We start from the raw sequence: 15905 nt of genomic DNA, 5'->3' as shown, positions 1-15905 counted from the left end.
TCTTTTTGGCCATTGACAGCCACTGATAATGTAGCACCTGCCAAGAAGTTAATGTCACAAATATCTGGGTCTATAAACGGTGGCGCCACAAATAGATCTAGGCTTTGCGCATGTGCCATGCAGTGGCTAAAGAGACCCACCGAAGGCTTTGCTTTTTGGATTTAGTTTAGCTTCCAGGATCATTTTGAACTTTGTTTGCATCAGAACCGCTTTTCTCCTCGTGTAGGTCTATTAAAATGCAAAAGCAGTTAAATCAGGTAAAATCCAGGTAAAATTGCACATGCAATGAATTCTGAATGATTTCAGAAACATCTGAAAACCATGTCAAAGTGCACTACATTTGCCAATCAAAGCCTGTCGACAAAGGCCCATTAACCACAAGGCAGCTGTGAATTTGTACTTGTCTGAAAGAAACTTCTTAGTACTGACACTTGGGATCAAGCTTTCTGTATGTGACAGCAAACAGCCTGCATTGGGCGAGTTTGAAAATCTCTTAAACAATAACGGCTTTCCAGGCAATTAAAAAGAACAAAGTTAGCCTGGTTCACTACAGCTACTTTGAAAAGGAAAAACAAATCCCCAAACAATTAGGCTATGTTCCCTGCATACTTTTTATTTACAATTTGAGTCCACTGGGTATGTCTAAAAACATAACAAGACTGTATGTACGTTTTCCTGTTCTTATTAATGTAGCAAACTTTGGGAACATTTTCCATACTGAGAAAGTCACCATTTTTGAATGTAACTACAGGTGCCTGTAAAAACTGATTTCCAAATATGTGTTCTGCGTGTGAGCATCGAGAAATGTATATTTATTTACCTGGCCTGTGGATGTTCCTATGTTTGGGGTCATTGAAGCCTACCCTTGCATACCTTCAGCTTGCCAGAACCACTGCACAGCTCTACAAGAACAAAAACAACTACTCCCATTTTCCCTTTCCAATAGACTATATAATAAATGTAATTTTTTTTTTAAATCCACAGAGCGATCTCTGGTCCTTGGGCATTACAGCCATTGAGATGGCAGAAGGGACACCCCGTAAGTAAATATAACTTCAAAATGCATTTGTATGGCAGCTAATAATTGTAGAATACAAACTTTAGGCATTCAGTATTCCTATAGAAGGCATAACTATATGATCAGAGGTCCCTGGACACAGTGTCGAGTATCAAGGGCTTAAGTTGCTTGTTAAGACATAGTCCACCCTATCTAGAAAATATTCTAGCACATTTAAGGCTAGTAAACACAAAATGACTTTTACTGATTGGATTTCAAGTAGATTGAACAGATGAGCATAAGCAACTGTTTTCTGTACTTAGATAAGGATCAGATCAGTCATGTTGGTAAATACGGGGGACGATCATCACACATGCCTACCATTCCCTGGTAAATTTAAAACAATACCCAATCCCTAGATAAGTACCAGTATACCCTGTGAGGATTAAGATACCTTCCATGCTGTGTGAAATCACACATTTATCTTTCACATTTTAAGGGTAACTAAAGGCAAATCTTTAAGGTTTGGATAGAGAAGTGAGAAGTCAGAGTAACTTTCAGTTTATTATGCTTCCTATGTCCCCGTTAGGAGACTTACATTGTCTCCATAGGTGGGGCACTTCCTGTTAAGCTACAGTACCCAATGGGACACAAATGTGGGACAAAACAAACAGCACTTTGCACCATCCTCTATTCTATTTAAAATAAAAAAAAAGGTTTTTTTTTTGGATACTGTAAAGAGGAGCTTCTCAATTCAGGCCAACAAACATCTGTCAGGTCTAATACAACTATGCCATCTGGGTCATTGATGTAACAGTGGTTTCTCTGTTGAAACTAAAAAATAGGGAAAAAGACAAGATAATAGAGAAGACAGAAACATAACAATATACACAAAAATAGGAACACAAAAGGAATTAAAAAAACAAAAAAAAACAAATGTGGAAACTAGAAAAAAAGAAGTGAAACAAAAAGAGATTCTGATTCTTCTCTTAACTATGGACCACCAAAGCCTTTATCACATATCCTAGTAAAAGAAAAAAAATGTGTGTGTATCTATATACATATATATATATATATATATATATACACACACACATACACACATATACATACATACACATATATAAACGCGGAGATATACAGGACATTCAACCCTTGATTTGTGTACTGGAAAGAAATAAGTGAGTAATTAGACAGTACAAATACATCTTGATCAGACGATGTAATAACATTTTCTTTTCTCTACAAGCAAGTCTCTGGCAGGTTAGTAATATATGTTTCAGCATTTAATTTACAAAGAGGGACAATCTAGCAAGCTGTCCTTAGAATGGTCCTTGGAGATAATTCTTAAATGTCAAAATATTTAATCCAAACATTTTCCATTTGAACAAAATCGTGACATTTCTAAAATGTCCTTCTGGGATAGCCAACACTGTGTAAACTGTTGATGCAGTTAAGGGATTTTATGGTTTAAAAATATGTTTTATGAGTATAACTAGGAAATGTTAAATCACGTCATCATATTTTTGGTTTATTTTTATTATATGCAATGGTTTTGTTGATTACAACTGAATCAATGTGGACAACAAACTGCTTCTTACCACTGCACAATTTTTAAAAAATGTCCAATTCACCAAAGCTGATATTTTAGTTCTTGGAATTCTCTGGGTCATGTCACCTGCCCGCTTTAATACATAGGAGCCAGCTAAAATATCACCTTTTCTATTTGGAGTTAGAGCACATTAATATTTCCCGCCCACATCTACTGAAAACTGAAATGTCAGTCTTGGGTCAACTGGTACTTTAATGCTGGACAATCTCAAAAGGATTGCTACAAACCACTATACTCCTTGGAAGGCAGAATGCTGTCATAAAGGCCACATGCTTCCATTATTTTAATTGTTTTTAGGATATATAAATGAATATCAATATGGCCCTTTTTGTGTGAGACCTGCTAATTGGATTCTATCACATATTGCTGCACTTTATGTAAATGCTTCAGACCCCTAGAAATGTATTTAAGTCTTAGGACCTACTGTATGCCGAACAGGTAGAGAAGACTCAGCTGTGCAGAAATTCCACTAATGGGCAAACCTGGAGTAGCCAGCAGAATCTCCTCCTTTTATTCCTGTCTGCTTGCAAGATGAAAGCGTTATAGAATATTAACTTACAGTGTGAGTTTAATAATTATAAACATGGCTAACTTAAACAACTTTTTTTTTGGACAACTTGCCTATCCAATGGTCTAAATCTTTTACCATTTTTTAACTTTAAAACTTTCATCCTCTGATCCTTACATTACATTACATCATTTGCAGGGAACACTAAAGGATTGGAGCATGACATAGGCCATATGGATCCTATTCTCCCTGAAATGTTAAATGCTGGAAAGAACAGTATAATACTTTTTATTGCTGGGAACTGGCTGTAAGATTTTCTTTTCTTTTAACTGGAAAATGACTACAAATAACCTCACTGACACCCAAACCAGGTCTTACACTTACCAACATGGTAGACACAAGAAAGGAATACAAGGAACACTCAAAAAAAAAAATCTTCATTATTTTAAGCATCTTAATGATGAATGGCCACTCCATAGGATTAAATGGAGATACCCCAACAAATAGAAGTAAGGCAGGAGATTTCGGTAGAGTCAGCTGTCTGGCTTCCGGTGCTGTGCACATATATCTCAGAAGTGCGAGGGCAAGAAAGTAAAAGTAAGAGTAATCATTTGAAGAATAACGGTATTAAAACACTCCTAGTTCAGAGCATGCAGCACACTCATCACATTGCCCTCCAGATGAGCATTTTGAGCACAGATGATTGTGACACAAGTTTCTGCTATACTTTGATCTGCCATCCATAAAAGTAACTATATTGCTACGCACTATGGAAAAATAGAATGTTTAAAATGTAAATAAAGACCCCTTTTTCAAGTCACTCACCTATGGAGGAAGAGATATCCCAATGCTGTAGATTAACTTGATTTGCTATGTAATACTATAGTATAACAAGTTATTTTTTTAAGTTTTAAGTTCCTTATATAACATGCACACATGACTTGTACATTTTGTTTTCCAGCTTTATGTGACATGCATCCTATGAGAGCACTCTTCTTAATTCCTCGAAATCCCCCTCCAAAACTAAAATCAAGAAAATGGTATGTGCATTATTTAAGATTTAAGATTATCACATGGTTTCAAAATAAAATACAGGAGACTATAGCCTCAAAAGAAATTAGTTGCTGTAGTTTTACCCTGTTCTTTTATTATGACTCATCTGGTCAATTTTTTAAACCTAGTGCAGTCTTTGTGTTCATTTTATTGGAGTAAGTTGTAGTGGGTTGGAATGCCTGATTTATCTTCACAAATAATCTGTATACTTGTTCTCAGTCAGTATTTCATAAAATATTAAAGCTAGCTTGTCAGCATAACAGACTGGCAGCTAGCATTTCTAGGTTAGCATTAGCAGTCCCGTTGTTCTCAATACAGGTTTGACTTTAGGTTGGAGGTATGTTAATTGTGTACATTTATGTGGTTTTGGGTATGATTGAATCTCTAACATGTTTAACTTTATTTTATGTCATTTGCAGCCCAACTAGAATGCAAAGTTCTGTTTAATATGTTGGTGCTTCATAAAAAAAAGCCAATAATACAAAAATCAGCAAGTGCTAAGTACGATGAAGTGTGCACAAACCCTGAAAGTCTTAATTTTTCATGTAGAATTTAATCTTCTAAATTAAACAGCATGGTTGGCTCATTGGAAAGTGCTCTGGTCTTTGCATTGCTAGGTCCCAGGTTTGAATCTCAGCCAGGACACTATCTGCATGGAGTTTGTATGTGCTTCCTGTGTTTGCAAGGGTTACCTCAGGGCACTCTGGTTTCATCCCACAAAAGGTTAATTGGCTTCCCCCCAGAATTGGCCTTAGACTGTGTTAAAGACATGACTATGACAGGGACAATAGAAATTTGATTCCCTTTGGGAGACAATTGGTGATATGACAATGGACTTTGTACAGAGCTGCACAATATGTTGGTGCCTTATAAATACAAGCTGATAAAGTAAACCAAGCTCCTAACCAAATGTAATTTGCTTTTTCCATCAGGTCAAAGAAATTTCTTAATTTTGTTGATAATTGCCTCATTAAGAACTATACACATCGCCCAACAACAGATACACTGTTAAAACATTCTTTTGTTCGAGATCTACAAAATGAGCGCCAGATACGGATTATGCTAAAAGACCATCTGGACAGGACCAGGAAAAAGAGGGAAAAGGGTATGTTATTAAACGTGTATTGTTTACCGATTTTCAATGGATGATTTATGCTTTCACTTTTTTAATTGATTTATTCCTAAACAGAGGTGTTTATAGGGTTCCCCGCACTAGCTAGGCAACAATGTTATGTGGTTTGCAGAATAACATAGAAAAAGTGGGTATAGCTATAATTTTTTACCCATCGGAAACCTTCTTTCCCTTCCGTTGTTCTCTTCCTTCACATTTGTCAAAGTGACCCTACAATGCCAATAGTTTTTCATCACTTAAGATTTCAGTTTAGGCCATATAATAATAATTTGATGCTTTCGATGATATTAAAAGTCCAACCAGGAGACCCCATTACCAATCTAAAAAATTTTTAGATAAAAGCAATATGTTTTTACCATTCACTTGCTAAGTTTTTCCGATTCCACTAATGACTTTCCTTAATTGACTGTAAAGAGAATCATACATCGATTGCAAATTCCTACAAAATACTCCCTTACCTTTTTGCACATACCAGCCCTCTCATTATGGGGGTGCCTAATTACTGTCTGTGCTGGTAAAGTTCATCTCTCACTCTCCTCCTCACAACATCTTGTGGCAGCTGATGGAGTAAAGGGGCTTACTATAGACCGACATGTAATAGTCTGGTGGCTGCTAGCTACATTTCCAAGATTGTGGCACCAGAAAAAGTTTCGGGGATTTTGAATGTCTACACAAGCAAGGCTTTTAAAACCGCATTATTGTATATGAAGACATCTATTGGAATCATTGGCCCTCTTTTAAAGAGCTGTCATGAAAAAATGCAGCCCCACAAGGTATATAACTACTTACCTGTGCCAAAACTGGTAAATCAAATCTTTTCTCTACTGCAGAGCTATACACAATAGAAGTATTTTGTATTTTTCCAACACTGCTTGCAATGTACCTGTTGTATGGTATGGATCTATCCACCAACCAGTACATTACTAATGTCCCCATTGCTCTGCAAGTCTATAAATGTCACCAGTACACTACAATAAGGTATTTAAAACAAATAGGTACAGAAGAAAATGTGATGTTATGGGTTCATGTACGGACCCCGGCATCAAGGTATCATTGGCAGTCATCATTGCTTTTAGGAAGGGATGCTTATATTGCCCCAAATTTTCTGTTTTCCTATGTGAGAAAGTGTTTTCCAATTTCTAATGACAGTGTGCTAGGGACATTAAAGGACTTTGGCGTACATTGAGCCATCCTATTGTCATGTCAGCCTCCACCTAGATTTGTGCACTTAGTGAAGTGAAAACTCCAAACTGTTCTTCTGAATGCTTTATCAGGTTTTAGTTTTCCATAGATTTACCTTTTTTTCTATACAGTACTTATCAGTAGCTGGTGTTGGCTTAATACTACAAACATTTGTCTAAATGTACTAGCTGTAAATACTTTTTAGGGTTCTATTATGCTGAAAATTGATCACTTATGGCCATTGATTTGTGCTATTACAGTATACAATTACTTTGTGCTATAAAACACAGTTTAAGCATAACATTTTTTTTTTTTTTGCCATTTCTCAAAACTCAGTTTCTTTTAAGCAGCTTTGTCTGGAACTGAATGACAGTGAATTTTCCTTTTCCTATATCATTTCACATATAGCCCACTCTGAAAGTCCATAAATGTTAATATAGAATAACAGATAAACCCACCTGTGCTGCATCATCTGCTTTGTTTTTTCAGATGAAACAGGATATGAATACAGTGGAAGTGAAGAGGAAGATGAGGAGATGAATGAAGATGAAGGCGAGCCAAGGTAATTAAGCCACAAGTTCTATGTCCCTGTACAAAACTAACAGTCATAACCATAGGACAAAAGATATCCACTAAAGAGCAATACAAAGGATCATTTCAGGTAAATCGCTAAGGAGTTATCCAGCCTGCCAAGAATAAAAACTATGGCACACAAGATAAAGGACTCTGCTACTGTACAAGCAGTATATTGCCTGTCAAAGTCAAAGGAGATTACAAAGTTACTTTAGAGGCTTAACTGGACTCTTTTATCAGAGAAGCTTTTAATACAGTTACATTTACCAATAAATGGCTTTCTTTGCATAGCATGATATCTTGCACTACGATGTGCTGGAAATCATTAAGGAATATACCTTCCCCATTAGACAAAAATGTAGTTCTTAGTCCATTTTAAAATGTTTTGATCTTTTTTCTGGCCCGTCCCCTATGTAACCCCTAATAAAATATTTTTTTTCATCTTTTGTTGCATTTCAATGCTGTTGAATTTTTGCTGACTTTTTTGCAGCTACATCTTGTCTACATTCACTACAGTGATGGCTGTATGGCTTTTTTATGATAGGATCCCTGACTGTGTCTGATTGTTAGCCCTATTGGAAACCTGTGTGAAAGGGTGGAAAGGCAGGAGTACAAATCAATGTTATGTAGACATAGACTCCATTGGCTTATATTTGTGATGCTTGTATTCAGGGTAAGCTGAACTCAACAAACCCAAAGTGTAGAGATCAGCTCTGCAAATAAAGTATATTGTCATTATAAAGAGTCCAGCCATATCACAAACTCCCTCAGAGGAGCTCACAATTTAAATGTCTCCACCATAGATAGTCTGCCAAATAACATAGCAATATGTTTTGGCATATAACATGCACTGTTTGCCTGCATTCTTGACTGTTTTGTAGAGTTCAGTAAACCATAAAGATATAGGATAAAACTTGGTGTAGTAGTTTTCAGGGTCCAAAACATGTCTCTCTATTTCCATGGCGAACCCATGTCCGGGTCCTCATATACTAGCCAATTAAATGAAAATATTTCAAACGCAACTCTGAAATTTTAAATTTTTTTCAATAGAGACCCACAAAAAAAACCCTCTTGCACATTCTAAGTTTATGGTGACTGTTACATGTAAATGAGAATGAGGATAAATATAAATATGTGAATGGCAAAAAGCCAATAAATATTTTTGTCTTCATACATGCAAGTACTGTTTCAGATGTTCTGTATTAGTTAGAGCCGTACATTTGATTGCCAAAGTAGTGTTAAAGGAAAATCTTAATGGTAATATTAAAGCACCTGCTTGTCTTATCTAAACCAGATGTGCTGGAAAAGGACAGATATAGATTTACAAACATTAAAAGTCTTTGGTTCATGTCTCTCCGCTATTGGGTTTCAAACACGTCAATTCACCATCATGTTCTGAATGCAATTATTGCAATATTAGGCCATTGGCAGATCACAGTCCTATGCCAAGAAGGTCAGCATAACTATCAGGCTACAAACCTTTGTATAATGAGAATTCATCAAAATGATCTTTGACGTAGAGGCTTCATTGATAATTAAACCCTTCGTCCTGGAGATGAACTCCATCACCTTCAGGTTGCAGTATGACAATTATTGTGTAGTTCCTCAAATAAGAAACAGAGCCAACGTATGTAGAATATATTGTTGTCCCTGTTCTCCTTGGGTGACTTGGCTTGTGAATATCTACATGTTGGTGGGTAGTCGTACTTCAGTCAGAAAAGTCACTCTACATTGTAAGATCTTGCTGGAAAATTATTGAACAACTTGTTTTGCACCACATTTGTAGAGTTAAAAAAAAGTCTTTTGACATCTTCTGCTCTATATTTAACAACTTCCAAGTTTTGCTAAGCTTGCAAGGTTCTTATTTGTTAGGAGGTTAAATCTTTGCAAGAATATAAAAGGAAATAAAACACAAACTTAAGTTCTATTATCTTTTATTTTTTAAGCTCCATTGTTAATCTTCCTGGCGAATCGACTCTCCGCCGTGAATTCTTGCGATTGCAACAGGAAAACAAGAACAGATCAGATCCTCAGAGACAGCAGCAATTACAGAAGCTAAAAGACCAGGAGAAATACAAAAAACAGCTGTTGGCTGAGCGCCAGAAACGGATCGAGCAACAGAAGGAACAGCGAAAAAAGCTGGAGGATGTAGGCATTCAGCATCTTATTGTACCCACATTGCTGAATTGACAACTGTAATGCACCAAAGGCCCATTCATACCTTTGCATATATGTGGCAGCGGCATAGTAATTTCCAAATGTAGGTGTGGATGGGCCCTTCTGGTTGCCATTTGCAGAAAACAGTAAACTTCATTGCATATATGTAAACCAAAACATGGGATTTAACTTAAAATATCTTTTTTTCTGCATTTACACATGAATTGTACTGCTTGAAATGGGCAATTGTTAATATTCCAACCTAAAAACAGTTTTCAAAAAGTTTTGAAAAAATATTAAAAGGCACAGTATTGGTGAATATTCATCTAATTTCATGAACTTTGATTACACCGCTGTTCAGTTACCATGGGTGTGGAATTTAATCTCTAGAAATGACATAGTGTGAAGAGTAAAGCAGATACAAACAGCGAGATAAATAAATCTTTAGCTAAAGGAATTTACCATTTTAAATCAATCACATAGTAAGATGGCTGTAATACAAGAGAAGAGGAAAGATGTGCATTAGTCCACACAGTCCTATATTTCAGACTGTAGGATGAGGGTGTCTAGCCAAATATTTAGAAATAAGATGCAGACAAATGAGAAAGTAGTACAAGCTACTGAAACAAATGCATTTTAAGACTAAAGGCCATCCTACATAAATAAATTATTTTTTGTATGTATGCTTGATTGTAACCGATCTGTCTTTTTTTTTGGCCACAGCATCAGAAAAGGGAACTGGATTTGAGAAAAACCCAGGAATGTGAGCCAAAACTGCTGGAATGGGAAGGACACAAACTGGAAGGAAGAGGGAAAGAGGGCAGGAAGCACGCGGAGAATGAAAGATGTGTTCTGGCCGAAGTACATGGTTCAGAAAGAAAACAGGTAACAACGCACAGCAGATTATATTGTTCTGATTAGTAGAGCTCCTTTAGCTGACATTGTGAAAATTTATTTATAACAACCTACACTTTAGATTGGAGTTGTAAGTGTAAAATACAGACTGAGAATCTTCAGAAGCACAGAGTACTGATGGAGTAGGGTTCTAGCCAAAAGTCTGGCACCTGCTGATTCAAAATTGGCTTTACAAAAGTAGTAAGCCTCCTTAAGGTGATCCTGAGCCCAAATCTTGTACACTATTACTAATAATTAACCTATTCTGCATTAAAAGCATTTTAGGATAAATCCTCATTTACATCTGTATCTATAAGCATTGTCAGTGTTCACTAGACAAGCATTAAAATCTTGGCTGGGGGTCTTGTTCCCTTTACAAAAATAATTCACATTAAAAGCACCTACCCTGTTTCCCCAAAAATAAGACAGTGTCTTATAATATTTTTTGCTCCAAAAAATGCACTAGGGCTTATTTTCAGGGGATGTCTTTTTTTTCATGGACAACAAACAAAAAAATTAACATTTATTCAAATATAGTCATGTCATCACATTCTGGAACATCATCATAACTCTCCAAACCCTGTAATCCGTCATGAATTTCTTGTAATATTCAGGAACAAAAATCAACATTTATTAAAATACAGTCATGTCATCATCTTCTGAAAGATCATTATAATTCTCAAAACCCTGAATTCCATCTTAAATTTCTTGTAACTCTTTTTCCTTTAGAACCATTGGCCCCAATGTCACATGTCTAGCAATAACGCTTTCTGTAAATTAGCACCTCTTGTCTATGTATTTATATATATTGTAGGTTAATTTTGGGGTAGGAGAAACCTTATTTTGAGTAAATATTTTAATAACTTTGTTTAGATCTTTTTCTTTTTCTATTTAACGTGCTTGCTGCTCTATTTTTCGAGAAACTTTATTTTGAGTAAATATTTTTGTTAACTTTTTGTTTAGATCTTTTCTTTTTCTATTTAACCTGCTTGCTGCTCTATTTTTTTAAAGCATTGGATACACATACTTACCTATCCAGGGGCTATCTTTATGCTAGATAACACAAACAGCATCATTGCATATCATTGCATATAAGTCATTAAGATCAGCCTCCTAGAGCTTGTGTTATGGTCAAAAGATATAATTTTTTTTATTTTGTCCTGACATACACTTTCATAACATTTACTAGTACAACTAATATATTGTGCATTTAAAACAACCTAGAAGAAGAAGGCGAATGTATAGCCTACAGTTACAGAGAGGTTTCCACAATGCCAAGTAAAGTTCACTAATTACATTATTTGTATATTAGGTTTTAACTTCCTTAAGCAGCCTAATTATTGCTAGCTCAGATACTTCTATTATAATGGTTTCTTAATCATTTAATGCCTTTTTCGGACCACTATTCATTTTTGCAAACATGTTTTGTGCTTAGTCCTTCTGTTTTTAATTAATAATTTAATTAATTAATTAATACATTTGTTTTCACACTACTTATTAGTTTTCCCCTATGCTGTAAAAACATTTTTATTATTTTACTAAGAAAAAAGTTGTCTCTTAGTGCTTGGATCTCAAGACAGAATGCACTTTAAAGGAACATGTAGTTTTAAACACTTACATTGCATTTAAATACATGCCTCAAATAAACAAGCATGCACTTCAAGGAATCTGGTTCCGGTGGGTAAATCCATGTATGGCAATGCAGTCTGCATTTTTGAGTCACTGATTTATCTCTGAGCGTGAATCTTAATATAAGCAAGTGGCTTATATTAAGGCACCTTAACGGTGGCTCAGGGGTTAGCACTCCGGCCTTTGCATCACTAGGTTCCAGGTTCGAATCCCAGCCAGGACACTATCTGCATAGAGTTTGCAGGTTCTCCCCGTGTCTGCGTGGGTTTCCTCCCACAACCCAAAAACATGCAGTGAGGTTAATTGGCTTCCCCCTAAAATTGACCTTAGACTACATTAATGACATATGACTATAGTAGGGACATTAGATTGTGAGCTCCTTTGAGGGACAATAGTGACAGGAATATGATGTTAGCTGCATAATATGATGGCTCTATATAAATACTGTATTTTAATAATATTAGGTAGACCCACCTTCAGTCCCCATAGCAGGCTCATATGAATGCAGAAAATGCCCTTAAGTGTCACTAGTATGACTATATTTTGATAAAATAAGAACTGAAAGTTAACGCCCATAATCATATTTTTTTTAGGGGTAAGAAAGTGGGGTGAGTTAGGATTCTGAGAAAAGCATAAACAATTGTTGAATGTGGAAGGAAAGTCAAAAAACAGAAGGTTGAATAAAAAATGAGGAAGTATGTTGACTAAACAAATATATCTTTCACGTGAATCACCTCATTTCAACTTATTTGTTCCTCCAGTGCAAAATATATGAATCAAGACTGAGCCCGTCAACATTGATTGATAAAATCGCAAAAATGAAAATATAAGGTTCCAATAGACATTGCAAAGTTTGAAGAAAATTGTTTGAACTTTTTTAACTTGGAGGAACAATTGAAACAAACAATTGAAGCCTTTCAGGGCTTAGGGAACCCCTCACAATATTATCTACAGCTCACAGTACTTTAACATGATGGTCATTGGGGAAAATGCCACCCTTACACCTTAAAGCCAGCCAAAAAGATCATTGGTGACAATGGGAACTGACCTGAGAGGCACAAATTTCTCATTGCTCAAGGAACCCCTAGCAAACTTTGCAGGAACCCTAAGGTAGAGATAATATGTAACACAATAAGTAAGTTTTCCTGTTTCCTGCAGGACAAATGTCAAAGTGTATCTGAGAAATTGAAGCGATTACATACATTTTTAGTGCACTCAATGGAATTTATGGGTTTTCTATTATAAATAATTTTGTTTCCATGGACAAATATGGTGTCTCTTTTGACTGATACTTTAAATAGAATTAAGTATAACAGAGTCCTGATTCTAACTGCAGCATGGCTATCTATTCTAGACAACAGATGAAAGAGACAACCGAACGGAGAAGTCTGTACCTGAAATGGTAAGGAAGAGGTTTGAGAATAATGGTCATAGTCAATGCTATCATACATAAGGCATTTTTGGATAGCATGGAGAGAGGATTAGACTATCTGTATCAATATTGTCTACAAATGTATGAGGAGCTTGATGCCCTAATGGAATGAGAAAATACATTTACTGGAACAGAATTAGAAGCAAACTCCTCTAATGGAGACATTTGTTCTTGTGGCAACTGTCTTTAAGAGAGATGTTTCTTTTTTGGAGTGACTCTTTCTACTTCCTGTACAAGCAAAACCTCTGAAAAGGGACTGGAGTTTTAACAATTTCCTACTGTTATCAATATGTTCTCCTCTCTGGTATTCCACTAGCCCGACTCTCTCCTCTACAATCTATTATGAATGCTGAAGCCAAACTTATCCATCCTTCCCACCCCTCCTCTTCTGCTGCTTCTCTTTGTAAGTCTCTTCATTGGCTTCCATTTCAGCTTAGAATCAATGTCAAGCCCCTGTGCTTTGCCTTCAAATCCCTCCACAGCTCTTTTCCTGCTTACCTTTCTGACCTGGTAAAAAAAAATACTCCCCTAGCCACACTCTTCACTCCTCCAATGACCTACTACTGAACTCCTCACTCAAACCCTTGTCACATACACGGCTCCAAGACTTTTCTACCTTTTCTACTTTTCTGCTCGACTCTCTGGAATGGTCTTACTCATTCTATTCAGCTTTCTTCTAATTACTGCTCCATGCACTCAAAACCCATCTTTTCAAACTTGCCTACCTGTCTTCTTCTGTCTCTTAAACTCTCACTACTCACCCACATTCTACATCTCTCCTTCTATTGTGTGATACTTTTTACACCTCCTAGATTGTAAGCTCTTCAGGGCAGGGTCCTATTCTCTTATGTCACTGTCTGTATTTGTCTGTCATTTGCAACCCCTATTTAATGTACAGTGCTGCATAATATATTGTGGCTATATTAATATATTGTGGCTATATTAATATTAACGTGAAACAAGTTTTGGCTTTGGATATACTTTGATGACATTTGTCCCATCTATACAGGCTTTGAAGTGTACTATTTAGTTTTAAAAATTTACTGATTGTGCCTCTTGGGATCATAGATCTGTATCGTCATCCACTGTGATTATAAACTGTCCATGTACTTGGCAGCAATCCATGGGTTTTCAGTTTTCCCATGCCACCAAGAAAATGCATATAATTCATATGCAGGATAACAGACAGTAAATGCTGTTTACTGTATTCTCATTAACATAACTGAAAGTATCAATCAGAACTGCAAAGTTGGCCTCTACACATCTTGAAAAAAATGTTACTTCTCAAATCATGAACATGTAAATAAATATTGAACTTTTAGGTGACTTCCAAATATCATTTCCTTTTAGGAATTTTGTGTGACACATTTGTCCACAAAATTAGTCATATTTATTAACAAACATTCACAATATTTCATTGCTTTTTAATTTTTCATCTGCCTAATTTGCTCATGTAGTTAGCAATAACCAAGTGATATTAAATACAGGAATGGGGCACTGTAAAATTTTATTCTAATGAAAGCTGATTCTAACTTCTGCTTTCTTGAGATGTGGGAGGATTTCCTTTTATTAATTCCGCAGTGGGAATGCTAGAATATGGTTTAGCAAAGACCTTCATATGCTGTCATTTGTAACTTGCTTCAGATATTAAAAGTGACAAATCAAAACACTAAAAAAAAACTAACAAAAAAAGAATTGGGTAAAGGTAAAAGCCTGTCATATTTAATTGCCCTTTATTTCCCTTAGCTCAAATATATAAAATATCAGAAATCTTTACATTGTAAGAGTAAATAGCACTTATATTAGTCGTCAAGATTAAACAAGCATCCTCATATGAACACCTACCTCCTTTTGTTTTAGTGATGTCTTTTTTTTCTGCTCCTTTGTATCTTAATCATAACATTCCCTAGGGCAAATAGTGGGGGTGAATTTCCCCAACATATAGCTGGATAAAGTTCCCTTACCCACCTAGTGTTCAACATTTGGAAATAAAAGATCATCATGGGTATAAAGGATTGTTTCTTTATTACAGGTAATGTTAGCAGTATACTGTAAGTAATATTGTTTTATTTTGTTTCTTTAGAAGACAGATTTTCATAGCCAAAGGAAATTTCACCGTACACTGCCTAAAGATCAGACTCAGCTGTTATTTCTCCAACATGATCATATGGGGAAACATGTAGAACCAACAAATCATCCTGCTGTTCAGCCAAATGTGAAGCCCAATATTAATGTAAGTTCCTGGTTATACAGAAAAAAATAAAGTGTTACTACCCTTAGGATCACTATTGTGGCAAAGCTTGAGCACTAAATTCTATATCCTTCCACATGGTAGACATTGATGCTACATGTGACATTTTCCACCTTTTCCTATAATAGGGGATGGTTTGGGGATTATCTAATCCAGAGGTCAGCAAACTTTTTTGGCCACTAGGCCATTTCAGGGGTAGGCAGGAGCACACTAGGCCGGACTCTCTCTCGAGCCCGCCCTAATTGGTACGCCCCCCACCATGAACGCCCCCTGAAGGGAAATCCTCCTCCTCCACAATGTATACAGAGGAGAGGGAATGTTCCCTATTTACTCTGGCGGTGGAAGTGTTAACGCCAGCCGTGGTAAATAGGGAGCCACAACATGGAGGCTCACAGGCCGCATGCGGCTCCGGTAGTTTGTTCCAGGTTCGCCGCGGGTTGCCAGCCAAGATTAGTGTGTGTGTGGTGTGAGATATCAGTCCATAT

The 15905-nt window shown here is 36.2% G+C and overlaps 1 protein-coding gene across 3 annotated transcripts in view; it reads left to right on the top strand.

Annotated features, from left to right (window-relative positions):
• NRK (Nik related kinase) overlaps positions 1 to 15905 on the top strand; it is a 136713-nt gene that overhangs the window by 64020 nt on the left and 56788 nt on the right. For 2 of the 3 annotated variants that reach the window (XM_072430791.1, XM_072430789.1), the window contains exons 8-15: positions 985 to 1039; positions 4079 to 4157; positions 5103 to 5275; positions 6974 to 7046; positions 9004 to 9205; positions 9938 to 10099; positions 13092 to 13139; positions 15253 to 15402. In XM_072430791.1, coding sequence (XP_072286892.1) covers positions 985 to 1039; positions 4079 to 4157; positions 5103 to 5275; positions 6974 to 7046; positions 9004 to 9205; positions 9938 to 10099; positions 13092 to 13139; positions 15253 to 15402 — 942 coding nt within the window. The remainder of the gene's footprint in view (positions 1 to 984; positions 1040 to 4078; positions 4158 to 5102; positions 5276 to 6973; positions 7047 to 9003; positions 9206 to 9937; positions 10100 to 13091; positions 13140 to 15252; positions 15403 to 15905) is intronic. The other variant, XM_072430790.1, reaches the window with a different exon arrangement.

This window comes from Pyxicephalus adspersus, chromosome Z (genome assembly GCF_032062135.1).
Source record: "Pyxicephalus adspersus chromosome Z, UCB_Pads_2.0, whole genome shotgun sequence".
Lineage (NCBI taxonomy): Eukaryota > Metazoa > Chordata > Amphibia > Anura > Pyxicephalidae > Pyxicephalus > Pyxicephalus adspersus.
The sequence above is the reverse complement of the archived record's forward strand: the minus strand, read 5'-3'. Positions and strand labels throughout refer to the sequence as shown.